The 27,923-nt window shown below is 39.6% G+C and overlaps 2 protein-coding genes across 4 annotated transcripts in view; one reads left to right on the top strand and one right to left on the bottom strand.

The window, feature by feature from the left end:
• Window positions 1–556: 556 nt before the first annotated feature.
• Hbp1 (HMG-box transcription factor 1) lies at window positions 557–26,946 on the top strand. Of its 3 annotated transcripts, none has more exons than XM_034514295.2 (11): window positions 557–664; window positions 8,684–8,867; window positions 12,205–12,433; window positions 14,774–14,915; window positions 15,245–15,356; window positions 15,445–15,557; window positions 17,869–18,025; window positions 18,821–18,965; window positions 21,783–22,103; window positions 24,574–24,715; window positions 25,887–26,946. In XM_034514295.2, the coding sequence occupies exons 1-11, from the start codon at window positions 650–652 to the stop codon at window positions 25,902–25,904; spliced, it is 1,578 nt and encodes a 525-aa protein (XP_034370186.1). In that variant the 5' UTR covers window positions 557–649; the 3' UTR covers window positions 25,905–26,946. The 3 variants fall into 3 exon arrangements, with proteins under 3 accessions (XP_034370186.1, XP_076798128.1, XP_034370187.1); XM_076942013.1 differs by having other exon boundaries at window positions 652–755; XM_034514296.2 differs by lacking the exon at window positions 557–664 and adding an exon at window positions 7,164–7,187.
• Window positions 26,861–27,923, bottom strand: part of Cog5 (component of oligomeric golgi complex 5) — a 288,970-nt gene continuing 287,907 nt past the window's right edge. The window contains exon 22 of the mRNA XM_034514294.2: window positions 26,861–27,920. Coding sequence (XP_034370185.1) covers window positions 27,806–27,920 — 115 coding nt within the window. The 3' untranslated portion in view covers window positions 26,861–27,805. The remainder of the gene's footprint in view (window positions 27,921–27,923) is intronic.

The raw sequence follows: 27,923 nt of genomic DNA on the forward strand, positions 1-27,923 counted from the left end.
GCTTGTGCAGTCATCTTCTTCCCCTCGCACTAAAACAATACCTTGGCCACCAGCCAAACTTTGAGCAGCAAGCGATTCTACTGTTTATGGCCTGGAATGGGTGCTGTAACAACCAAACAAGGACGCTCTGAGCCCTCTGGGAGGCCAAAAGAAAGAGAGGTGGCCCTGGCTTTGAAACACTCCTTTCCTCCGCCCCCTCCCTTTTGTCTCAGACACCAAAACAAACGAGCTGATACACGTGTCCCTATGACTCTTGTTTACTATCAAGACTGCGTTGTGCGCGTGCCTCTGGGATATGTAGTTTAGTCAGCTCCTTCCTCCGGCAATTTCCTCAGCAAAGGAGCAAGGCTGAGACTACTAACCCACAATCCATTTCGATAGCAAAGTTTGGCTCCTGTCCCCAGAGTCTCGGCAGCAATCCAATCCAAAGCGCTTTCTGTAGTGATTGACAAGCCACCTTCTCCAGTAAACACAACAGAAAAGTCAATACATGCCCGCCCACCGAGACGGACCACGGCACTACCCAATGGAAAAGCGGAACCTCAGAGTGGCAGTTCTTCAGACCAATTAAAGACGAAAAAGGTGAACGAAGGCTCAGCCCTCCGGGGGCTTCAGGGGAGGGGGAAGACGAAGCTTGAAAGACTTGGTAATGGCGACGGGTTTGGTAAGTAGGAAAGTTTCGGCTGAGGAATAAACGCGGCGGTGGGAGTCGCGGCGCGCACCAGGGAAGTGGGCAGCCGTCGGGAAACGCGCAGGCAAGCTGCTGGAGACGCTGTCGTGACAGGCGGCCGGCGTCCTGACTCTCTGGTCGCTGGGTTCCGAGGGGTGGGGGTGGGTAAGGGAGGGGCTGGAGCATCGGGGACGGGTAGCGGCGGCTCGAGAGGCGACCCTTGGGACGCTGGGCACTCTATCCCCTGCGGGGAGCCCGCCGTCCAGGTCTCCCGGATGCTCTCCGGGGCAGGACAGCCGCGGCGCCCAGGGTTCGGAGCGGTGGGGGTGGCGGAGCTCGGGGTTCGGCCGCGCTCGCGGTGGGGGCTGGCGGGGCAGGGGCCGGGGTAGGGGAGGGGCCTGGCGTTCCGGAGGGCTCCGGAAAGTTTGACTCGCCACTCCCAGCTGCGGGGTCGAGGGACGGATGCCGGCCGCGAGCCCGAGCGGGCCGGGGGCTCCAGTGAGGCGAAGATGCCTCTGGGGCCCGGGCCGGGCGGGGGAGCTCGCGGAGCCGTCGGGCCCGGGGCTCATTGTTACGCAGTTCGAATGAATGGGCTCCGAGGCGCCTGCGCGGTGGGGCTGCGCCGAGGGGGAAAAACAAGCCTGGCGTCCAGGCCGTGGTCACATGATGGGGGGAGGGGAGGAAGCGATGAATGGCGAAAGAGGTGGGGGTGGACTTGGCCGGCTCCGGGAGGCGCTGCTCGGCCTGACCCGGCGACGAGGCCCGCGGGTGAGGCCAGGCTCCTCCCTCTGCAGGCAGATTTAAACAAAACAAAAAGGAGTTGGGGCGAAGCCGGGTTCTGTAGCCTCGCTCGCTCTCCCGTGCTCCCGGCGCTGAGCACTGGAGTTCACTCTCTGGAACTTCTCAGCTGGACTCGGGTGAAAGCACTGACGGCTGGGCGGACAGGATTCCTGGCACTTTGTACCTGCTGCTGGGACTCAGAAGGGCTTAAGGGAGCTTTATCCTCTGGGGAGAGGGGTTTTAGAATGAGTTACGGTTTAAGAATTAAAATGATTTTTAACAATTACAAATACCTAGTCTTAACTACAACAGTGATTTTGAGCTGTAACGTTGTGTTTTGGTTCCAGTGTTTCATCTCTCCCTTTAATTCCCAGCTTTGTCAAACTAAGACTATTGGGGGAAATTGAGTTACATCAAAAGAAACTTAGACAAGTTTTTGAGTTACCTTAGGCTTTTGAAGAAGAAATGGATATTTAAACATTACTTCAACTCGACTAGTAAATTTCAGAATTTTTTTTACATTTCATTTTATAACTCCCAGCTTAGTTCTATAAACCTAGTTGCCTGGGAAAGCCCTCCCTTTGTTCATTTCCCTGATTTACATAAAAGAATGTCTTCTCAGTGTTTTTTGCCATAGTTTCTCAGTTGTACTTGCATGACAGTTTGTTCCATCTTAAACAGTATGCCATCAAATTGTCTCCACTGTATTTAGATTCTTACTCCCAGTGTCCAGGGAAGCAGGCATATGGTGTAACCTTAGATTCTGGGCCTGAAGGTTCTTTGTGTGCATCACAGTCTAGTCTGTGTATTGGTTGGAAATAAAGATGTCAGTACTCTTTTACTCAGAGTTATCGTAAGTTATTCCCTAACTACTAATAAAACAAAGGCAGATGTTTTATATTTCACATGTGTACTAGAAGGGGAAAACAAATCACAAATGTAGAAGGGACAAATACCTATATATTCACATAATTAAGGGAATTTGAAACATATCCATTATAACTGCCCAGAGTCAGTAATTATTCCATGTACCTTTATATTTGTCTAAGTTTCTTTTGATGTAACTCAATTTCCCCCAAATTGGAAGTCATGGGAGTCATGATTTATATTATATTTTCATTATGGAAGTTAGACTTTTTTTAGCCATACCTGGTCTGTAACCCCAGCACAGAGGTAAGTACAAGCAGAATGGGTCATGTGACCTTGGCCACATACTGAGTTCCAGACCAGCCAGAGCTACTTGGAAAAAAAAATGAAATTTAAAATTTAACCTCTTATTAGAGGGATTTTTTTTTGGGGGGGGTGGTTACGTGTGTGTGTGTGTGTGTGTGTGTGTGTGTGTGTGTGTGTAGACAGATGGCATAGTCTTAATTGAATAAACTACCTGTCTGAAGATTCTGAAGTCTAATCCAGGCTAGCCTTGAATTCCTGTCCTCCATCCTTTGCAGTCATTGAAAACACAGAGCCATTAGTGCTGCTGTGAAAATGCTGCCTTGCTTGCTTGGTGGTCTGTAACTCACTGTGTGGACCAGGCTGGACTACTGCCTCCTGAGTGCTAAGGTTAAGTTTCACCATGTCTGAACCAAAAAAGAAAAAAAAAAAGGCTATTTCATAGGTTGTAATAATATGAAAATGTTCAGGATTATAATTTAAGTTTAGTAAAATAGTTTCTTTCACATAAATTTAGATGATTTTAAGTTTTTATAAAATGACTTAAACATTGATTTAAATTTTTTATTTTATGTGTGTGTTTTGCCTTGTCTCTGGTACATGCCTGCAGTACCAAGGAGGCCACAAGAGGGAGTGGGAGTTACCATCTGAAACTGGAGCTAACAGACCATAGTTAGTTAGCTGATGTGGGTGCTGGGAGTTGAACCTGGGGCCCCTGAAAGAGGAATTGATTATCCCTTGAATCTTCAAAATGACTTGCCTTAAATATTACTTGAATTGACAGTACTGTTCATGGAAAGTTACAGTCTGTATAAGTGTTTCATGTTGACTGAACATGAAAATAATTTTCTTAGATGTGATTTGTAATGTTCAACAGAGGAGGATGTGAGATGTATTTTTTTTTTTTTTTGATAGCTATAACAGTTTTAAGGAGTGGCTAAATTTTAGTTTTATAGGAAATAGGTATCAGTGGCTAGACTGTTCAAGGCGGTGCTTACTAAGCAGCAAGTGGTAAGCTACAGCGGTGTAGTTTACCAAACCCACAGTGTGGCTTCTTGTTTTCATTTTTTAGCTCAGTGGCAAGCTAGAGTAGCAGAAACACTTGTTAAAGAAGAGACATTTAAATATGTGAAGGTATTCTAAAAGAACTGCAGTAAATTCTCCTGATTGCTTTTGATATGGAAAGTTGAATTTAATACTTATTTAATATTTTTAAAATATTAAGTAATATTTGATAGTTTTAGTACCTTTTGTAGCTTGTAAGCATAGAACTCACTTTAAATACTTTAGTTCCTCTTGTCACCTCTGGGTGGCATATGGAAGTCCATGGAGGGCCTTTCACTAAGTTGGTAAGGATCACTCAACAGAGGTAGGAATCTAGAAAACAAACTTTTTGGGTGTTTGTTTTTTTTAGACACGGTTTGTATGTGGAGCCCTGATGGTGTTGATGGAACTCACTCTGTAGACCAGGCTGTCCTTGAACTCAGAGATCCACCTGCCTCTGCCAGGACCAAAGGCATACACTACCACCCTCTAGCTTAGAAACTCTTGAAAGACAGAGTCTAACATATTTTGAGCTAAATGTTTGTTTAATTTTTTCTCATTTCTTTAGAAGAAAAATGATCCCATTCAGTGGTCAGAGTCCGTAATGCTCACAGGCTGTATGAGTGACTGAGATGTAAGGAAGTATGTGGCCGTGCTCTGAAGGCGGGCGGGCCTGCTTTCTCACGAGTCTTGTGTTCTCTCTTAAGAGGTTGTGGATATTTGCTTCTGAAAGTTTATAACAAAACATTAAATTTTGAATTTTTGAACATGGAATTTTAGGTACAACTAGAGAACTAAACCTTTGAAAATCATTGACTTAATGAAAAATTGACAAGTACATATTTAACTTACATATCTGTTTGTAATACTTTGGTATTAGAACATACAAGTCCTGTTGCATGTTCTAATACCAAAGTAGTGTGTACAGCATGAATGAACAATAGGCTCAGCCCTACCAGGAGGTGTTGAGAACTGAGTTTGTTCATCAGAACACGATCAGTTGCTATCACCTCTGTGGGACTGTTTTTGAGGAAAGACTAAAGTGGTGTACCTTTATATTTTCTGAGGGTTTGCTTTTCCCCAGCATGGATTATAGAAGACAGACCAACAGTTTGTATATGTGTGTTTTCATGTACTTTATTCTTAACTGGCCCTGTGTCTACATATCACTAGGAGTGTGAAGATAAATTAGTGGTCACAGATTATGCAACCAGAAGAGTAAAATATGAGCTCTTTGTCTGCAAGTTTAGACTTTGTTTTTCTGAGTAGGAAAAAAAAAAAAACCTTAAAAATCAAAACTTTTAGAAAACAATGACCCAAAACATGTAAAATTAAAACCCTTTATTTTAGCAAAACCTATGTAAAAACCAGATTCACCATAAGTGATGCAAAGGGCAAGTGTCCAAAACAGTACATATTCACTTGGCCTGTTAATTGTAGGTAGTTCAGCTTTAAAATTAAGGTTAGGGTTGCCTCCTCCCGATTATGTTGTGATAAGATAGATGGGCAAGTGCTGAAATTCTGAGTGATAGAAATTCTAAGTTAGTATACTGTACATGATTATGGTTGGCACTGCAGCCTGTTGATTAGGAGAGGGGAAGACCTAGTTGGGAAGAATTGCAAAACTAAAGCTCGCTCTCTGCACGGGAAGAGAAATGAGACAGCTCCAGACAGGATCCTGTGGACTCAACAGCCCTGCTGAGACAAGGACTAACTGAAAACGACAATGAAGTTGGGATGTTTCCAGGTGCAGCTAGAGCTGAAGTCTGGTTCAGTGTTTGAAACATAGTACAGATGTTCAGAAGGATTTGAAATTATGAAGATAGATTGAATTGCATTCTTTAAAGTGTTCAATAGATCTCTATAAATTAAAATCTGTGTGATCCAAACTGTTGGTATTAGCTGTTCGAGAACTGTTGGAAAGAATAACTAGTTCCTGTGTCTTAGGGGTGACTAGATAAGGAGTCTGCCTGCATTGTTACTACTGTTACCTTTTTCAAGAGCTTGCAGAACATTCTGGAAGCAGTTGGCTTAGACAGAAATTGAGGATGAGCGCTCTTAAAACAAGCCCTGCATGTGTTACACACCTGATCTATTCAGAGAGTGTTTTAATGTGATTTGTACAGACTGAAAGATGCTGTTTGTAGTTTTACTCACATCTAATCTCAGGTCCACAGATCATCAGCGGCTCACTGTTGTTTGGTAATTGTTAATAACACCAACCATTTCAGATCAAAGATGTGATTTTTGTGCTAGTATTTGAAATGTATTTTGATATTTCTGAGTTTTTATGACAACAATTGAAGTATGCACTATTGATTCCAATTTTAAAAAACAAACAAGGCAAAGATATTAAAGTGGATTGTTCAGAGCACTTAGCCTATTGACAAACCTGGTTTATAGCCCATACCCTTGTCTGTTCTTTCATTTCCTTACATTAGGATTAAGACTCACTCACCTCACTTTACAGCTTTAGTATCCATGAGCACATAGTGCTCGGGGCCACATACATCCTGGTGATGCTAGTTTCTCTATTTTCCTGATATCATTCAGTAGCACTTTACCAGATCTGTTTGCTGATGTGAGTGTTTTCTTGTTGGCAGTCTACCTTTTCCCTATTGACAACTTAGCCTTATTCTAGAGACTAAAGCCTATTCCACTAAAGCCTAGGTTCCTTGGTGTTCTGGCTAACTGTTCACTGTTGCAGCTATTGTAGTGCCTTGTATAATACTCATTAAATTAACTTTTTATGATTAAAAAGGAAGTGATGTTCTTGTGCTGAGGACTGAACTCTAGTCAAACATGACAGGCAGGAGGTATACCATTGGCTCTACATTACCCCAACTTGTTAACAATCATTTTTTTTATCCCAGCAATTCTTAGCTCACCACACTTGGGTTTTTGGAAACAAATAAAAACCAGTTAACACATTTTTGATACAAATCATTTGGTCAGGAGATGGGACATGGGCATCATTTGTTTTTAGCGTATGTGTGACTCTGCTGTAGAGTTGAGTGAGAATCTCTAATTATGGTAAAATTGCTCAGTGTTTCAGGGACTGGGTAGAGAGAGGCACAGAAGGCATGATTTAATAGTTGAGAAGTCACATTTAATCTGGCCATCCCATTTATGGGAAATTACAACCCAGCAGTGTTGGTGTAACTGTGGGCTAAGACTGATGAATCACAATGTTATAGCAATCAGGAAAAAGCAAAGATGTTTTGATGCACCGTCTTGGGCTTAAAAACTTTTTCAACTTTTTAAAAACTTTTTTCATTCATCTTAGAACTACTCAGATAAAGTAAGGCAGGTTGTATAGTCATGAATTTGATACTGACTTAGCTACAAGTTCAGTCACTTGGTTCATTAAGTGAAATAGACTAATCAAAAGCCATGTTTTCTTCTCTCTAAGCATCCTTCTCCCACACTGTACATGTCTTACAGTTGATCCTGAGGTGAGCCTCTGAAGCAGTGCCCAGGGTAAGGGCCAGTGTTAAAACATGGATTCCTGTCACATACCAAGGTGCGCTGTGGGGGTTACAGGACAGCTTCTGGCAGTTGGCTGTCTCTTCCCACTGTGCCTTTCACCAGTCAAACTATTTTGAGGGAAAGAACTATAGATTTTTGGAAAGTCAAGATTTGTTTTGTTTTTTTTAGAATTTCCAAAAAATAAAATTTGGAGTAGGGCCTGAGGAGTCAGCCAGCATCCCTGTGCTGTGACTCAGTTAGTGTGTTAAGATACTAACGGAGTTGCAGTCGAGACTGAGAATGTGGCAGAGACAGTCACATGAGGACTTTGCTGAGAACTGGAGTGTGCGTCTGTACTGTCTTCCTTGTGATAACTTGGCCAATGCCTTCACAAAGAATCTCCATAAAAAAAGTTAGCTGGGAATTAAGACTGAAATCTTTATCTCCAGTGTAATTCAAACTTTGAGTTTCTTTGGAAGAAAAGGAATTTTTAGTGGCACTGGTTTAATGTGAAGGAAGTTTTAGTAATTATGTATAAATTTACTATAGTTTTTTTTTTTTTAATTCAACTTTCTGGGAATAAGTTAATACAGAATCCATATAGAATGCTCCCCTTTTCATTTTTGAGATAAGGATTCTTTGTGTAGCCCTGGCTGCTCTGGAGTTCTGTATACCAGGCTGGCCTTGAACTCAGAGATCCACCTGCCTCTGTTTTTCTGAATGTTGAGACAAAAGGTATGTGCTACCATGTCTGGCTTAGAATGACATATCTTTTGTTTGTTTGTTTGTTTGTTTGTTTATGGCTAAGTCCCAAATCTGAAGAAAATTTAAAAGCATTTTAATTTCTTATAAGAAATATCGTATAATACAGCCATTGTAAAATTCAGAAACTCTTAATTAAATGTTCACAGAGAATATAATTTTAAATATGTTAAAATTCCTCAGTTTCAGAATATGAGGAAGCAAAGTACTGAGCAATAAATAAAGACGTTAAAAACAGAAGAATTGGATTATTCTTTGGGGTTTGTTTGTTGTGGTTTTTTTTTTTTTTCTTCTGCTTTTTAAAGACAGGGTCTCACTACGTATACACATAGTTGGCCTGGAATTTGTTATGTAGACCATACTGATCTTGATCTCAGAAATCTGCCTGCCTCTGCCCATTGAGTTCTGGAATTAAACGTGTGTGCCACTACCCCCAGTCTTTTAGTCTTTTTACTTCAGGAAAGTTGGTTGGGCTTAATTTTCTTTTAATTTCTGAAATATGAATTGTTAGTATTTATATCTGAAGAGAGTTTCTAATTCAGAAAAATGAAAGCATGTATAAGTTTGCTGTTAATTATTAATGGGGAAAGATTTGAATTAACAATGATAATCCTTTGAGATTTGTATATGATTCAGTTTGAGCACAGTTGTGCAGTTGTCCTGAAGGAGTTGAGCAAAATAAAATGGTGATGTGTAATTAATTTGAAATGCGTCATAGTGCTGACCTACTGACTGACTTTATATTTGCACTGTCCAAGTCACGTGACACTGTCTTTCTTTCATTTCAAGTCGGAGCACCATAACATGGTGTGGGAAGTGAAGACAAATCAGATGCCTAATGCAGTACAGAAACTCCTGCTGGTGATGGACAAGAGAGCTTCAGGAATGAATGACTCATTGGAGTTGCTTCAGTGTAATGAGAACCTGCCATCCTCTCCAGGATATAACTCCTGTGATGAGCACATGGAACTTGGTAAGCAAAATGAAAAGTCACTTTACATCTCACTCAGATCCAGATCAATTACATATTTAATCAGCTGCTCTACGTGCCTTGTCTCCCTAAAAAGTATGTAAAGAGCGTGTCTAATAGGAATGTTTAACAGTCTTGTGACTTGAGTGTGTGTGGAGGTGTAGCATGTGCACACATGCCCATACTCTGGCCCACGTGAATGCTGTGGAGGCCAGGGATGTGTGTCGCGTCTTCCCCTGTCACTTTCACCTTCCTTTTTGTTTACTCAGTAAACTGAAGAGCTCACCAGTTGAGCGAGCCTGGCTAGCTAGCAAGGGCCCAGAGCATCCTTATCTCAGCGCCCCAGCCTCCCTTCGGTTACAGACAGGTCTTGTCCTGCTGTCTATCGATTCTGTGAGGTAAAGCTCTAAATTGCTGTTCAGCCCGAGGAGGAAGTCCCTTTTAAATACAGCTGAAAACAGTGTGAGCTGTTTAGGTACTCACAGAGATTTAAATTTTGTTGAAGTAAATAATTTTATTTTGTGTATCAAGAGAAACTATTACATGCTTTGCTTTGAAAACTCTGCCATGTGACTTTACACCTTAGTGAACTCTCTCCATGGTTGTTTGTTGGTCTGATATGGAAATGAGGGTACCCATGAAATTTGAGGATCACACATTTGTAATGATTATTTTGATGAGCTATTCCGGAGAGATGTTTTTAAGAATGTCTAAGTTTATTGATGAATGATTTTAAGTTGTATTGCTTATACATTGCTGTTCTGAAGTAGCGTTAACGAGGGCCTTTGGCTTGCTGCTCTGCTTTTCACCATGACTTTGTCTTCATGTAGTTGCGTTGAATGTTGATAGAAACTAAGAGGGTGTGGCACATGACTACCTTGGCTTTACAAATGGTGGTGGTACTGTATGGTTGGGAATTTGGGGGTCCTAAAGGTCTCAGGACATACTGTATATAATATATGTATATAATAGCACCTATTTTCTGGATCCTAATACTTTTTGAGTAGTGGTCACTATTGAGTAAGGAGCACAGCTTTTGGCAGTTGTTGATTGTCCATTGTCATACCACATGTTCAGAGGAAATCAGGCCAGGGAGTGTGCCCCATCTGTCCTTGGCTTCATTTAAAAGGTAGTTTATTTTCTGAATCTGAAAGACAGAAACTTCATAATAAAGAAGTGATACATTTAAAGGCAGGGTGGTTGACAGTGATGTAGGGAAATAGTTACAGCAGCCTGAAGATTGCCAGTTGGAATCTGGTTGGTCCTTTTCTCAATGAAATGGATTCTGTGTAGTCAGTGTTAAGAATGAATGGATAGCCCCAATTACTACTTGAACTAAGACCCCTAGTTTTAGGGATACTTAGTTGAGTAGAAGACGTTTTGGGGTGGTTTGGTTTTTTTTTTTTTTTTTGTTTTTTTTTGTTTTTTTTTTTCCCTGTTGTATTGGCCACTTTTTTGTATTCTTCATTGTCTTTCGGAAAAAAAAAACATTATAGACTGGTGTCATCAAAACCATGGAAATGTGTGGATACTACTCCATGGCATAGAGCAAAACAGTGTTCACAGAGGGACAGTACAGAACATGTGTTATTCTAGAAGGTATAGTGGAAAAGATTATTTGAGATTAGATTCTACTTTTTCAGTAGAAGATTCAAAGGAGGTGCTGGCACAACTTTATAAAGAATTTTCTTTCATTAGTGATATTTGTAAGTAATTTAAAAGTTTTTCTTTTTTATCTTATGTGTATGGGTGTTTTGCCTAAATATATGTCTGTGAACCATATGGGTTCTTGGTGCCTACAGAAACCAGAAGAGGATATTAGATCTGGGCTTGGAATACAGACCAATTCTTACCTCCATGTGGATACTTGGAACTGAACCTGGGTCCTCTGGAAGAGCTGCCAGTGCTCTTAACTGAGCATCTCTAGGACCTTAGGAGAGCTTTTCCAGACTTGCATATTTAAGGGACCCTGCAGATCTGTAGAGAGCGGGTGGATGTGTGTGAGTGCTTTTTTCGAGGAGATTTCTGTTACTTTTGTTAGTTTGTTTTTGTTTTTTGTATTTTCTTTTTCTGAGGCAGGATCCCTATCATGTAGCTCTGGTTGTCCTGGTTGTCCTAATTGTGCAGACCAGGCTGACCTGGAACTCAAGACATCCCCTTGTCTCTGCCTTCTGACTACTGGGATTAAAGACTACACTACCAAATGGCCTGTGAGATTCTTCTCCTCCTCCCACATATCTTTTAAAGAATTTCACAATTTTTGGTAGTTTCCTAGTTTTCCCTTCTGTGATCTACCTTTGGGGTTAATGCACTGGGAAAAAGGTAACACTAAATATAACTGAATTGGGAATACCACCTTACACTGTTTTGATCTAGGGTCTGACTGTATTGTCAGGCTGACATTGAACTTAACCACAGCTTGCTTGCTTGCTTTTTTTTTTTTTTTTCCCCCTCACATTTCTGTATCACTGATGCAAGATGTCGCAGGACTTTTTCTTTTCTTTTAAAGACTGAGTATCTTATATAACATTTCAGTAGACACACGTATGCTACTTTTTCCCTTGGGTATTTTAAATAATGCTAGCATGAACACGGGTATTATAAAAATTTCCCTTTAACCACAGCTTTCTATATTAGCTTCTTAGATACAGGTTTACAGCCTGCAACAACAGATCCAGCTAAATAAATAAATTGAAAAAAGACTTAATGGAATCCATTTTCTTTGTTTCTTTGTTGTTTTGAGTCTTGTTGTATAGCCCATGCTGGCTACAGACTTGGAGTTCATCAGCCTGAACCTCCCAAATACTGGAGTTTTAAGCATGTATCATGATACCAACTCACAAAAAGTAGATCTGTATTAAGTAGTACTACCTAAAACTTGATAGTATGCTCTGTGGTCTTACTGTTAGGAGTTGCCTTCAATATTGCAGTTACTTGTTTAACAGGTCAGTAAAGTTTATACATAACAACTATACGTATATATTAAATGACCCTTCATTAATCTGTTAATGTAGGAACATATCACTGGTATATAGATTATTCCCAGATGAGGTATAGAAAACAAACTGAGCCTTGTTTTTCAGGCTCTGACCTCTTGTAATTACATGGTTCAGGCAGTGAACCATCGCTCTATTCACATCCATTGTGTTTATCTTGCAGGTTTCCTAGATCCACATAGACAGGTATTGCTTAAGTTGAAAAATTTTTATGTCAACAAATGACTGATTTTAATTTTGAATTTATTTTCCTTGCAAATTACTTAAATATGTATATTCCTAACTGAAGTTACTGTATTATTTATTATAATATTTTTAAAAAATAATCTTGGGCTTATTTCCAGATGATCTTCCTGAACTTCAGGCTGTTCAAAGTGACCCTACCCAATCTGCCATATACCAGCTAAGTTCAGATGTATCTCATCAAGAATATCCAAGACCATCTTGGAGCCAGAATACCTCAGACCTACCGGAAAATACTCACCGTGAAGATGAGGTGGACTGGCTAACAGAGTTAGCAAATATTGCCACTAGTCCACAAAGTCCACTTATGCAGTGCTCATTTTATAACAGGTGGGAACATTGATTATGTTTGCATTTTAAACTTGTATCATTAGGGCCAGCAAGATAGCTCAGAGGGTAAAGGAGCTTGCCACCAAGCCTGAAGGAGCAAACCTGAAAGTTGTCCTCTGATTTCATGCATGCCGTAGTGCTTGTGCACACACACACACACACACACACACGTAAATGAAAAAGAAATTTCAACTTAATTTCAAAAAGTTAGTCTGAAATTTCTCAATTTTACAGTAATGGCATTAGCTATTTAATGGATGATTAATATTTAAAGTCACTGGAATTAATATGTTTATAATGATCAAAGATGAATTCATTGTTTTGAAAATCAAATAATATGAGAAAAAGTATAAAATATTTGTGTTTAAAGGTCAAAAAATTAGTCTAAGGAATACATTTTTACAAACTTTTAGAAACAATTATATTTGTATAAAGAACCGTAATTGAACACTGTATTTTAAACTTTTATCAACTGTACATTGTTTCATTGTGTTTATAGTTATTTTACCATTGTGGGTGTACCTTGTTTATCTTTGCTAATTCTAAGGTTTGCTAATCGTAAAGTAAGAGCTGGAGAAGTAGCTCTGTGGTTAAGACCACTTTTTTGGTCAAACCTCTGGACCCAGGTTTGATTCCTAGCACTGACATGGTAGTTTACATCCAACCCTCTGTTAATTCCAGTTCCAGGGAATCTGACATCATCTTCTGATCCGCTTGGGCACCAGGCATGCACATGCTGCACTGACAGACAAGCAAAACACTCATACACATAATGGAAGTAAATCTAAACATTAAAAAAACTAAACCTTTGATTCCCAGTAATAAAATCACTTCATATATCTAGACCAAAGGTCAAGAAAATGGCTTAATCTGCATTGAAATTAAAATCCCAGTTGCTGTTCCTAGGGAGACCTAAGTAGGTGTCATTTTACTAAATATGACAACTTGGAGAAATGCCCCCATTTTCACTCTGTTGGAAGAATTGGATTAGAATGTGCTAGCCAAGTAAGAGGAACTCTGGACTTTGGCATTGGTCCCCAGTTGTACAATACTGTACTAAGGCATGATATAAACATGAAAGCCTAGCTGTCTTGCATCCTATCAAGGTATGCATGGTTTAATTTGCAGGAGATTGGTCTTGATAGAGCAATTCAGTTCAGTTAAATTCTATATAAATTTCCATAGGGAAGGAAAATTTTCTTTCAGAGTAATCATTTTCTCGGTATTCTTATTTTTCAGTTACCTGTTTATCCTAGGGCATTTTGCATGCTAGGAAGGAACTTGACTAACAAGCTGCATCCTGGGTCCTTTACTATAATCACACATCAAAAACAAAAACCCTGATTTTAAGTATGACCTTCCCTTCATCTTCACATTGAAGTTACAGTTTATAGAAGGGCTGAGGCACAGCTCTGTAGAAGAGTGTTCACGGAGCATGTGCAGAGTGAACCCGAGTTTCTCTGCAGTGCTGCAGAGAGAGGGAGTAGGGAGGCTCCTCAGAAGTAAGTGAACCAGGAAGAGAGTGATTGTAAATAAAGGTAGACGTTAAGGGACTGTCGCCCTGGCGATGTAGCTTTATCCTTGGAGGTGTTTTCTGTACTGCTCACCGGAGTCGTCCTGCCTTCTTCTCTGTGCAAGTGCTCATGAGTGTTAACTATGCAAGCTATTGAAGGTGGGGTCTGAAATGTTCTGAGCTTAGTGTGTTCCTGGGATCCCTGTGTGTTTGAAAGAGCACTGCTCAGGAGAGACTTTGCTAAGGAAAGGAAGAAGGTGTGAAGTGATCCTTGTGGGAAAGTCACTAGACTGTCTGTATGCTCATGTGTAATTGCTTCCAACAGGTTTGTATTAGAACACAAAAATAATGTCTCCTTACAAGAAATGGAAGCAGGTTTCTATTAGTAGTTTACTTAACTCGGTTCACCCAGTGACACATGGCTGGACAGTTTAGCACTGTTGAGTTTGTGGATTTTAAGGAGATGGCTATTTACTTCATAATAATTGTATATTTATCTGTATGGGAATAAAGAAGATGGGTATCAGGTATAGTGTACATGTGTACAATCCCTGACCTTAGGAAAATCCTGAGTTTTTTGCCACTTTGAATTTTTAAAAAGTTTAAGAACATGTGATGACTCTGCAGTAAGAAAGAATACTTTAACATATACCAGTGAGTTTGTATGTGAGGAGAGTTAATGATACGTTTAAGGGACAGCTTGCTGTCCTTACTAGAGCTTTCCATAGTTGTCTCATGTGTAACAGCATTGCCACTATGCTGTTATCCACAGAAAAGATGTTCTTTACGGACCTACCTACACTGATAATAAAAACTGCTTTTTTTAGATCATCTCCTGTACACATCATAGCTACTAGCAAAAGTTTACATTCCTATGCACGCCCACCACCTGTGTCCTCCTCTGCAAAGAGCGAGTCAGCCTTCCCTCATGACCACTGGAAGGAAGAAACACCAGTAAGACATGAAAGGGTGAGTTTATTCATGAAGCCCAACTTCTACAAAGTTTATATAGTGGTTGAAAAATATTACCTTTCCCCCATCTAAGAAGTTCTTTTGAAGAACATATAGATGGACAAAAATATTTTATTGTTCATTAATTATTTGCACTTGATTCTGTATTTACTTCTATTTTTAAGAATGTTTGTTTCAAATGACAGTATTTAAAACTTCAAAAAAAAAAATCCTTGAATAGTGAAAGCTTACTTTCCTTAAGCTTACAACTGAGTTATATTTGAAAGCTGGAATTTAAAAGATCTTTAAAAAGTACTAAGACAGAGGTTTCTGTTTTCTCTCTACAGGCAAACAGTGAGTCAGAGTCAGGCATTTTCTGCATGTCCTCCCTGTCAGATGATGATGATCTGGGCTGGTGCAATTCCTGGCCATCAACCATTTGGCACTGCTTTCTGAAAGGTAAAGAAATAACCTGAGTGTTTTGCGGCTGCCTTGGGCATCACACTAGGCATGTTATCTGATTCCCTTCTCTCTGATTCAACTGCAGGCACACGGCTGTGCTTCCATAAGGAAAGCGATAAGGAATGGCAAGATGTGGAAGACTTTGCTCGAGCCGCTGGCTGTGATAATGAGGAAGAGATCCAAATGGGCACTCACAAGGTTCATTTAAAATACTTGTAAAGAATTTCAAACTGGTCAGCCTTAGGGTTAATCTAGAGGAGCCCTCTACTTGCATTCTTGTTTAAATGGCACCTTGCACTCTGGGTAGGGAGTCTGAGCGCTCACTGCCTAGTGCAGTAGGTAGAACCATGACTGTGTACCACGTCTGGTAATGCTTCTAAGGTGGGTAGTCTGTGTTGTGTGGCAGCTTTATGCTTTAAACACTCTGTTCTGGAAAACTAAACTGTCTTTAAAGACAAATAGTAAACTAACTAAAACTTTCAGTTCTTAGGGATATAATGCAGTCCATTTCCTTCGTGGTTAATTGGGATTTGTTGTTATTTTCTAAATGACCCCAGGAAACTACCATTTTCTACATTTGTAAGTAAAAACAGTAGTAAGGAAAATTAGAATAAATATTTGCTGACACATTTTACTTTTAAAACTTTTAATCTTTCTATCTCTGTTGCAGGGAAAAATAAATAAATGAATAAATAAAATGGGAGAATATAAAATACCAATTAAAAATTCCTTTTTGGAGCTTACTGTCTCCGGTTGAGTTTATTGAAAACAAGTCTTACTTTGACTATCTTGAGCATAGTGCCTCATCTTGATGTTACTCTTTACTTAGGAAAGTGTGCAGTCTGATTTTGCTTCTCCTACTTCACACAAAAGTTGTTTCCTAGTTTTGAAGTCTGCAACATTGCTACATTGGGTTAGTTTCTGACGGTGTCTTCCCTTAGTTTACACAGCAGCAGTATCTAGCTCTCAGCCTGTTGCTGCCAGTGTGAGTGTCTTCTCCTCACAACCCTAGTGACCAGGGCACTAACAGCACCCCGGGCATCTCTGTAGCGAGCACTCTGAATTCAGTCTAGCCTCCAGCAAGTCTTATGTGACTGATGTGAAATAAGATTAAAAGCTTAGTAGCTTAAAGAAAGGCTAATTTTTTTAAGATCGATTTTATGTGCACTGCTGTTTTGCCTTCATGTGCATGTCTGTATGAGGGTGTCACATCCCTTGGAATGGAGTTACAGACAGTTGTAAGCTACCATGTGGATGCTAGAGATTGAACCCAGGCCCTCTGGAAGAGCAGCCAGTGCGCTTTACAATGGAGCCTTCTTTCCTGCTCTAGAAGACTAATTTTGACTATTTGTTAATCCGTCCTTTACTTTTCCAGTTACATGTTAGACATCACTAATGTGATGATCAATTTTCCACACTCAGCTTAGCATGACTTGGGTTACATTCATCTCATTCTTTTTAATTTACAGCTGTTCCTTTAAATTAAAATTCCTTTAAAATATTTTGCAGACCACATTCAAAATTATGATATTGTCTTTCATTGTGTTTCCTCTCATCCCTTAATATTCAGTTTACTATTCCATAAGGAATCACCACATTCTTATCCCATTATTTATTGATCACCTACTGTACAACTGGGTGCTGTAGCGAGCTGTGGTCAGGTGTCTTTCTGTGAATGCAAGGATAAACATCATGGTTTTTTTTCTTTTCATCTTGTTCATGTGTTCTATAAGCCCACCACCTGACATGTATTACTCAGTAAATATCCACTGAATTTAAATTTCATCTAGTTCTTCTCTCATTAACTGTGGACTCAAGATGTACAATAAGTACCTCATAACCTCAGATCACTAACATACAGGGTGGGAAGATGGCGAGAGTAGTTGCTGCCTTTGCAGAGCCCTGCACATGCAGGTACTAGAGCTTATACGTAAATACAAAGAAGTCTTTAAAATAACGAAATATTAGAGTCCCCTTCTGCAGCACCATGATCTTAAAGTTGACAACACATGAAGAAAAATACTTTCATTGACTTCCTAACACCTTCTGAATGAGATGTAAATTTCTTGCCTCCAACTGGCCCACTTTTAGCCTTATTTGCATAGGTCTGAACTTAGCTTGTTTTTCCTTAGTTTTTTATTTTTAAGCAAATACTTAGCATTACTCAAAGAAGTAGTTACCTGTAACTTTTCTTAGTGCAGGCATTTTCTTTTCTAAATTTAATCCATCTTCCATCTAGCTTCAAATGACATTGAAAGTCCTCCTTAGTCTGTCTTACAATTAGTCTTTGTTATTAAACTTCATATTATTACTTATATTTGGGTTAAAATGCATATTCCAACCTGACATATTCTGTAGTCATTTATATGTGTGTGGTTCTTTACTACGTGGTTGAAACTACTTTATAAAGCTGGAAATACCGACTAAATTTACCTTTTCCAATCAAGACATACATTGGGAGTTTTACTGTGTTGAATTGAACGTTTCCAATTTACACATATGCTTTCAGGGCTATGGGTCTGATGGTCTAAAGTTGTTATCCCATGAAGAGAGTGTGTCATTCGGTGAATCTGTACTGAAGTTGACATTTGATCCTGGTACAGTAGAAGATGGCTTGCTTACTGTAGAGTGTAAGCTGGACCACCCTTTCTATGTTAAAAATAAAGGTAGGGCTTCAATTGAATTATTATTGTATAAAGTTTATACAATCTTTACTATTACTTTCATGTGTGTGCATGTTTTGCCTGCATGGATATCAGATCCTTTGGTACTTCAGTTAACAACTGGTTGTGAGCTGCCAGGTGAAACCCAGATTTGTAGACGGTCAGGCCAGTGCTCTTAACTTGAGCCATCTCTAGCCCCAAGTTTAGAAAAACTTTAAAGAAAAACTTCTTACATTTTGTGGCTTTAAGAAAAATACTGAAAATTTATTTCAAACCAAATAAGATTCAATAGATGTTTACAATTACATTTAATAGTGTTTAAGTGTCTTAGCCACAATCAGAAAAAATGTCCCTGTGTGTATGAGAAATGTCATTTGTGTAGCATACTGTAAGCTCTCAGGTATAATGTGAAGAGTGGTTGACTCAGGAGTCAATATTTTTGTTTGTATTTACCAAGTAGGCTATTAAACCGGAGTTGTTCTTTAGAGCTTTATTACAGAAATACCATGTTAAACATAATTTAGTAATTCATAGGCTATTTCATAGTTTATTACTAAACTGTTTGTGCGGATTTTTAAAAGTGGTCAGTATCTGATAGAAGTTTATAAATAAAATACTGAATTAAACTAGCTGTGGGGGCTTTTACATAGCCGAAACAAAGAGGTTAATTTAGGAATGGTTTTATTTGAAAGTGAGAGACTTGCAGTGTTAGACTTAAGTAGACTTGTTCTTTTCACCATGTGTTTTCTAACGGGTGCTTTGTGTCATTCCTCACTTTCATCTGTTGTTTAACTCCAGGTTGGTCATCGTTTTATCCAAGCCTGACCGTGGTGCAGCATGGCATTCCATGCTGTGAGATTCATGTTGGTGACGTATGTCTACCTCCTGGACACCCTGATGCCATGAACTTCGATGACTCAGGTGTTTTTGATACATTTAAAAGGTAGTGATGCATTTCTTTCTGTTACAGTTTATTCCCTAGTGATTGCTGAGTCACGGCTGAAGCTAAAGCTTAAAGGGTTTAAGAATTTAAAGAGGTTGAAAACTGGCCCACTTGCTATCAGAGTACACCCATCCCCAGAACCCTGTGATGGCTAGGTGTGTGTAGTAACCTGCCTGTGGTTCCAGCATTGGGAACAAGGAGGCAAGGGCCCTTAGAAGCAAGCTGGTCACCTAGTCAGTCCAATTGAGAGACAATAGAGAACAATTGAGAAAGACTCTTGTCTACCCACTGAGCCATCTTGTTGTCAAGAAGTAAATTCTTGTAAATGAGTGTTAAATTATGCAAATAACTTTGTAACTGAATTGTTCACAAGCCATATCAGTATTGCTAAACCGAATTGTACTAGGCAGACTCACGAGACACAAATGTATGTATGTTCATGTCAGTTTATGATGGCAGAAGGATATGAAGCAGTCAGGAAAGGGAAAACCCCAGAAGAAATAAGAAGTCCTATTTTTTGGAGTCCTCACTCAGTATATCTTCACCTTCCAGGAATAAATAATACAAACACATGAAATGTTTTTTCCAGAGAAGTTTGTTAGACTCTCATGACATAGGATTTTTTATTGAGAGCCTGGCCAAACAAGATTTTCTTCCTGTCACGTACCAAAATTCCAGTTTTAAACCGACCCCATGTGCTCACAGTTGAGGTTTACTAAGCTGCTCTTAGAAGTTGCTGGGATGAAGTGCAAGGCTGGACTGACAGCCTCGGGCCTGGCAGGAGCTCGAGAAGCTCTTCCGCCCTCACAGCCTCCTGCCTGCACTGAAGGCTGGCTGTGGAGGCTTCGGCGCATTGGCTTTTCTGTAGTTTCTGGTTTAACTCATAAGACAAAGACAGGGTTTTTAAAGTAGTTATTAATTTAAAAAGCCGGGCGGTGGTGGCGCATGCCTTTAATCCCAGCACTTGGGAGGCAGAGGCAGGTGGATTTCTGAGTTCGAGGCCAGCCTGGTCTACAGAGTGAGTTCCAGGACAGCCAGAGCTACACAGAGAAACCCTGTCTCAGAAAAACAAAAAGACTTGAATTAAGACATGTGACTTGATTGTAGAGTTTGTTTTTAATAATGATGAAGCAGGTCGAAGATGGCTCAGTGATGAAGAGCACTTCCAGAGAACCCAGGTGCTGGTCTCAGTACCCGTACCAGGCAGTAACTCCAGCCCCAAATTGCTTCTAGCTTCTATAGGCATCTGTGTGTGTACATGCCAAATACACAGTTAAAAGTAATAACTAAATCCTTAAAAGAAGAGAGTAGCTAAGCATAGCAGGTGTTTCAAGACTAACATGTACTAGGATCAAAGGTGGTCCCATGGTAAGAACAGGTGCTTACAGAGAGGGTACAGCAAGACATTTATCTGCAAATATAGTCATTGCTTTAACTGTGTAGTTCTGGGTACAGTTACTGAGTTTATGAAACCAAAATAATTTGTATCTTCAAAGAAACAGATGACAGATTTCTGTCACTAGATGGTGGAGTATTCAAATTTGAGTAACTAGATTACTGTATTCTATTGTTAAATTTACATAATTTTTAAACTTCATTTGGTAAGGGCTTAAGATAGTTTAAGACACCATGAGACTGATAATCAGTAGAAGTCAGTTTTACTGTTGGCAGTTAATGGTGTCGACCTGCTTTGTTATTGCGGCATCTGAGTTTTCAGAGACTTTCTGATCTCTTGTTCACATTATTTCTACTTTGATGTTACACCAGAATTTCTGTTTTAGAGAAAGTTGCTAAATAACAGGTTTTGTGCTGAGAAGAAAATATAGTCAGAAAGAGTCAACAGTTTATCCAAAAGGATTTGGGGTGCATTTTTAGGGTGTGGTCTATATTAGCTTTGATTGTCAGCGAATTAATTCATATGGTGATTGCTTGATTACTTTAGAATTTGGCCATTGGAATTATGAAGTACTGATAGGGTAAGGAAAAGGCTTTGGGTCCTAGGCACTGTCTTTGGGTAAATGGCACTGAATATTTTTGCTGGCCTTTCTTCATATAAAGGGGGCCAATGGACTTCCCCAACTTGAGGCGTGCCTGTTTGTTTTGGTGCTTTGGTGCTTATACAGATTGAACTTGTGTAACAAAATATGGGCTTTACTGATATGGGTGGGTTAAGATCTAACTATACACAGGTGGACAGTATATATTGCAACTTTTTGTATCTATACAAATTCTCAAATTGCTATACGTTTTAAGTTATCCCATTCAATAGCCAATTTCGAAGACAAGGTCTCATCTTAGCCCAGGTTGGCCTTGAACCATTGTGTTGCTCGGGCTTGCCTCTGTGGAGATCTATCTGCCTGAGCTTCCTGAATGCTATGAGCATTAGGCTGAAGGCTGCCCTCTAGCTGGCTCTTGCCGTTCAGAGTTGTTAGCTCTCTCTCAGGCCTGGAATACAGCCGCTCCATTTTTGTTTCCTAGGTCTAGACTTCTAGTCAAGAAATAAGATGAGCAAATGTTAGAAAATGAGTCTAGAACAGTGAAGGACATGATGGCGTCTGTAGGAGTTACCTGCTGTGAAGGAGACAGGCTGGTTATGACTTATCTTGTGGGACTTAGAGGTTGCCTTTTTAAAAGATATTTTCAGTTGCACATACGAAGTTTCCTTCTAAGCGTCCTGACAGAAGCTGTTATAGCTGTGCTGGTAATGACGATGGATCAGGTAAGGGGCAGTGACATTTTTAATCACATGGTAGGTTTTTAAATTTCTGTCTTAGATACTTTATAATCTCAGTCTAATTCTGTTTGTTAATTTTCTAGCTATGACTTCACACCTATGGACTCTTCTGCAGTTTATGTTTTGAGTAGTATGGCTCGTCAGCGCCGTGCATCTTTGTCTTGTGGAGGACCTGGTACTGGTCAAGAGTTTGCAGGATCTGAATTCAGTAAAAGCTGTGGTTCACCTGGATCATCACAGCTCTCTTCTAGCTCTTTGTATTCGAAAGCTGTCAAAAGCCACAGCTCAGGGACTGTGAGTGCCACTTCTCCTAATAAGTGCAAAAGACCAATGAATGCCTTCATGCTTTTTGCCAAAAAATACAGAGTTGAATATACTCAGATGTATCCAGGGAAAGATAACAGGTAAATAGTAATAATTGAAACTACTGACTTGTCAGGGCAGTTCACAGTAACTGCCTGCAAAAATAAACTTCAATAGCTTTTGTTGATTTCCTTCCATTTTCTTACATTGACTTTACATATATTGTTTTTATTTATAACACATAGGTTATACTATATACTTCCTTTGAAAACATTAAGTTTAATTTACCTACTAGAGTACAAATAAATTTCTTGGGTCTGATTTGGTGGGTTTCATATTCGAGCCTCACTGTAGGACATTGACAGTTTACATAAGATTTGTCAAAACTTAGCCAGTAGAACGTCAGTCCTGTTTGCTATAGCCTTACTTACCTCAGCATTAGTTACTGAGTTCAGTCTTGTACTTCATGTGCTAAATAATAAAGGTGCCTTCTTGCAATCTTCCTGTTTTTCTGAGAATTAGTTACCATTTCCTTTGTCCTTGGGATCACAAGTAAAAACACTATATAAACTGTATTTTCAATTCAGATTGTAATATCTTAAAAAGAATGTAATTTTTTATGTGCATTGGTGCCTTCCCTGCATGTTTGTCTGTGTGCGAGTGTCAGATTTTGGTGTTACAGACAGTTGTGAGCTGCTATGTGGGTGCCAGGATATGAACCTAGGTCCTCTGGAAGAACAGAGCAGTCTTTGTTCTTAACTGCTGAGCCATGTCTCCAGCCCCTCAAAGGATGTAATTCTAAATACTACCTACATTTAAAAAGAAGAACATTGCATCTTTAAGAGTTGATGTGTTTTTACAGAATAGCCTTGTCCTAGTATTTAGTGATTTCTTTAGAACTGGAATTGAGGGTAGCCAGAGCTAAGTAGTGAGACCCTGTAATTTTTTTTTTTTTTTTAATTAACATTGGAATGATCTCTGGTCAGGAAAATATTACAGTTTAGCAGAAAACATACTTCTAAAATTTAAAAACATTTTAAGAATGACTTAGGTCTACTCTCCCTCACCCCCCTTTCTGTGGAGGTCTTCTTGGAGACTTCCTGACAGATATGGCCTGTGTTTCTCTTTTCATACCTGTCTGGTACTTGGTTATTAAATATGTCCTCTGACATCTAGAAAAGGGTACTTGTGTTCTTGTGTCATATTAAAAAGACTTTGTAAACACTGGAATGAGTGCCAATAGGACTCTGGGTTTACTTTAATTCTGGAAAAAAGGACTTTCCTTTAGTAGATGTCTCATTTTCACTTTCTTGTTTTTCTATTTTAGGATCAATTTATCACAATAACTTCCCTATAACTCATAACTCTTTCCTGTGCATTTTCGCATTTTTTCCATGTGAGTGAATGGGAAACGAGTCAGATGGACCTTTGTCCAAACTCACAAGAAAAACAGTTTGGATTTTTTTTCTATAGAGGTAGATCTTTATTCCACGAATAAGGAAGTTTTCATTAGAGGCGGAAGGTAGGCTTAGAGAGCTGTTAGGCCAGTTGGCATATACATTAGTCCGGTTGAAATTTGTGGGGCAGGAGTAGATTCTAGACTTCATCATAGAGCAACTCATACTGTCCACCATGTTTAACCATAGAGAAAACAGGCATGTATCAACACCCCATTCAAAACATTTTAACTCTGGGGGACTGAGACTGGCATATGTCTATTTCCTATGATTTAGATGGCAGATATGTCCGCCATTATATGCTGTCTTTAACCAGAAATATATGTAAGTTGGCTTTAAATAAAATACAGCATATTCAGTTGTTTGGTTTGTTGGACCTCAGAAGACAGACACACTTAATATACACTTTAGTTGTGGCTGCTGGGCCCTGCAGCATCGATGTCTGTATCTTCTTACCAGTAAATACAGAGACTACTTACCTCAGGAAAAAAAGTCTCTTTTATGGTACCGTGTCATGGCTAAAAGTTAATCCTATGATTATCTATCTGTATATTCTCAATGTATATTAATAATGTATATTAATAGTTTTGGTATCTGAATGACTAGAAAATCAAGTTTGTATAGGAATATGTCCTATCAACTCTGACTCCCCCCACCTATTTCGATTTAATCCAGTGTCTCATGTGTTAAGTACAAATCTGATATAACATGTATTTTTTAAAAAAATGACTAGACATAAACTCTAAGGCAGAGACAGTCTTTCTCACTTGGCTTGCACTGTGTGTGGGAATAAAGCTTTATTATTATAACCACAATAGCTTGATTAGCTGTACACACAGAGTGATTAATACAAACGGAATGCCTCATGCTGACATTAAACTTTCCTTTGGAAAATAGCTGATTTTCTGGCAATTTTGGATGTATTGGAACAATTGTAAATACTGTCATTATTCCACCAAGATTCTGGTAAATTCATGCATATGACAGGATTTTGTTGAAATGACTGTGATAGTCTTAATCTTTCTCCTTCTGTTTTTTTACATTTCTGCCTGAAGTGGCAGCAGTTACTACGCATTTTATGAAAATTTACATTATGTAACTGTTTACTTTCCAGAGCCATAAGTGTGATCCTTGGTGACAGGTGGAAAAAAATGAAGAACGAGGAAAGGAGGATGTACACATTAGAAGCAAAGGCTTTGGCTGAAGAACAAAAGCGTTTAAATCCTGACTGTTGGAAAAGGAAAAGAACAAATTCAGTAAGTGTAAGCAGTAACTGTCCTGATGTGATGATGCTCTGTGTGTCCTTGTGTTCACGATGCAATGTCAGAGCCTTTAAAGATTCCTCAAAATTATTATACTTCAGACCTAATAATGGAGTCTGCCTTTCCTGTCATCAAGAACCACTTGTGTAGTACAGCAAGCAGTATCTCAAGCTAGCTGAAGAATGTACCAAGTGCTGAGGAAGTTTTAGAGTATCCAACTTCTGATATGATTAAGATGGACACCATTAACTCATTACAGTAGAAAATCTCTTAATTTTTGGTGGCTTGCCTTGGACTTAGTAATGGCTTTGCAGATTTCTACTGCTGGCAGAAACTACTAGGTTAAGAATCTGAAGAAATAGGAAGGATGGGAATGAAGTTTCACAATGCTGTCTTGGTTGGTAGACTCCATTTCTTTAACTGCTTAGGTTTTAGACTACTTAGCACAAAATAGATATGATAGACTAGAATGAGTAAAATGAAGGTGATGTGAACAGTTCGGGAAGAAGGCTTATTAAGGGTGTTTTAGCCAGTCCTATATAATTTATAGGTTAAATGGCTCAGGGATTTATTTTAAAGTTGGAGTTACCCACCAGAAGTAGTTGAACTATAATGTAGAGATTTGTGCTTTTTTGGTATATGTGTGTGTGAGTCAAGGTTTCATGTGGCCCAGGCTGGCCTCAGACTTTCTTTTGTGCCCAAGGATGACCTTCAACTTCTGATCCTTCTGCTTTCTTAATTCAGGGATTATAGGCATGCAATACAACCCTCAGGTTTTGTATATGTGTACATGTTTGTGTGAGTGCAGCCATGTACATTAAAGTCTCAGGACAGGTTCAAGTGTTGGTCTTGCTGCCTTCTGCTTTGGACATAGAATTTTATTTATTACAGGGGTTTGAACCCAAGGCTCTGCGCTTGAATGCCAGCTATACCTATGGAGTCACATACCCATTCCCCACACATTCTCTAATGTCTGGAACTTCATTTGGGACATTACCACTTTCTGTGTGTGCTGATCTCACATTTGTTTAAAAAGCCATGAGCCATTAGGAAACTGAGAATCCTCCTGTGAATTCATGAACGTCCAAGCGTAGTCTACAGCGTTACTTACTGCATATACAGTGTTTCAAATATACAAAAAGCGTTCACTATTTTGTTTCCACAGGGCTCTCAACAGCATTAAAGCCGATGCTTATGTTTCTAAGTCTGTATCTGCATAAGTACTGACTCTGGATGGAAAAGCTTGGAAGACGACCTTGGTCTCACCATTTGTCCTACATTTGTGTGACCATAAAATGCTGGGAGCATTGAGTTTTGTAATGATTTAATGGGTGAGGATTGCTTTCTCCATTAGAGCATTAAGTAAGCTACAACTATCAACATTGTAAACCAAATTGCCTTATTTTCCTTCCAAACTTCATATATGTCTATCAGGTAATATAGGCTTGAAAATTGATATCCTGTGGTGCTAAAGTACAGTAGAAAGAGATGTGTATACATGTTTTATTTTAAATTGTACGAAGGGGAATTTAAAAATATGTAACTGCTGTTTATACATCAGCTCCTGACTGCTTATTAATCTGTATTGTACCCACGATATCAGGAATGAAGCAGAAGCTGGCCTTTCCACGAATAGCCACCACATGGCCCAGCATCTCTGCCAAACACAGTTGCTTCTAGTCTGGCCAGTGCCAAGAGACATGGCAGGTGGATGGTGTCATTGTCTCAGCTCAAAGAGCCACCTGCTTCAAATACCACGGGCATGTGCTGAGTTGATGCACCAGGGGGCAGCATACCTCCATGATTTCCAGTGGGGCCCAACCCAGGCCAAGGTGCAGTCAGTTAGTAGCATTGGGACAGTCATTGTAATGGTGCTGTTATCAGTCGACACCATTGTATTTTACCATGTTCCCTGTCCCCTCAGCCACAGATCCCATATCTCTGTTGTCATTGTCTCTCTATGGTGGGGGCAGACTTTGCACTTCCTGCAGTGCGACACTTGCACTTTACTCCCTCCGGCTTCTAAAATAGAGCAAGGACTTTGGCAGTACAGCTGCTTTTGCTCTGAGCTACAATCATGGCTTCTCATGTTACTTACCAAGTGGTATTTTTGGTTAGCAATCACAGCTGTAAAATTGATTTCAGTTCATTACACTTTTATTGCCCCTCAATTTTGCACACTATATTCTTGTATATTATTTCAAATAAAAGGAAAAAAAAGGTTATCTCTGATTTCTGATTGACTGAATTCATGTATAGCTATCAGCATAATCTAATCAGTAAATGGAAAACAAAATCTTTTTTTTTTCTTTTTTGGGGGTTTTCGAGACAGGGTTTCTCTGTGTAGCCCTGGCTGTCCTGGAACTCACTCTGTAGACCAGGCTGGCCTCGAACTCAGAAATCCGCCTGCCTCTGCCTCCCAAGTGCTGGGATTAAAGGCGTGCGCCACCACCGCCCGGCTAACGAATGTTAATAATGGAGTAAAGACAATAGAAAAATAAGGACTTATATTACTCTTTATAGAAAATCTTTGTAGAAAGGAAATCAACTTTGTTGCAAAGCGCTGAGTGCCTGTTTTTAGTAAAATGACAGTGTAAAGAAACCCTGACTTGATTTAAAGCTGTAGTGAGATCAGTAAAGAGCATTTAGCAGTGTGTCTGCCTTAGCTTTGGGTTCCACCACAGTTACTGGGCTGGACCACTTTGGGGTAGAGCTGCTCTGTCAGGTGTCATGAACGCCCTGCTGACATGACTCTTCTTTCACTGTGCTAACACTAAAGAAAGTGGCAGGCTAGGGGAAAGTGGGTAACTTCCCTTCAAAAGCAGTGCAAACAATAGGGAATCAACTGCGTGACAGCAAATGAAATAGCCTTCCTCCAAAATCTGAAACAGGAAAACACGGTAGGTACCTTTATGAAAAAAAAATGTATGCGATTTGAAGATTGTGATGATTGATCTATTTTGACGTTTTAAAGTAAAAGTGCTAGAGGTAACAAGGAAAAATCAATAGGAATTACGGAAATCAACTATGATCTTTAGTTGCTAGTTGCCACCTTTGGACAGGTCGGTGCGTGGAGAGTGCAGGTCACTGAAGAGCAGACATAGCCTTCTGAAGCAGCTGAACCATAATGGGATAAACTGGTGCAAACTCTTTGCCTTCCCTGCTTCTCACTGATTGAACATAAGCTTCCAGGGCTCCCCTG

This window comes from Arvicanthis niloticus, chromosome 11, assembly GCF_011762505.2.
Source record: "Arvicanthis niloticus isolate mArvNil1 chromosome 11, mArvNil1.pat.X, whole genome shotgun sequence".
NCBI classification, from domain to species: Eukaryota; Metazoa; Chordata; class Mammalia; order Rodentia; family Muridae; genus Arvicanthis; species Arvicanthis niloticus.

What these genes read in the sequence shown, in the direction of transcription:
- Hbp1 (XM_034514295.2), top strand. An exon ending in CACCAGTAAGACATGAAAGG is followed by an intron (nt 14,916 to 15,244) that starts GTGAGTTTATTC and finishes TTCTCTCTACAG; the next exon opens with GCAAACAGTGAGTCAGAGTC. An exon ending in TCCAAATGGGCACTCACAAG is followed by an intron (nt 15,558 to 17,868) that starts GTTCATTTAAAA and finishes ATATGCTTTCAG; the next exon opens with GGCTATGGGTCTGATGGTCT.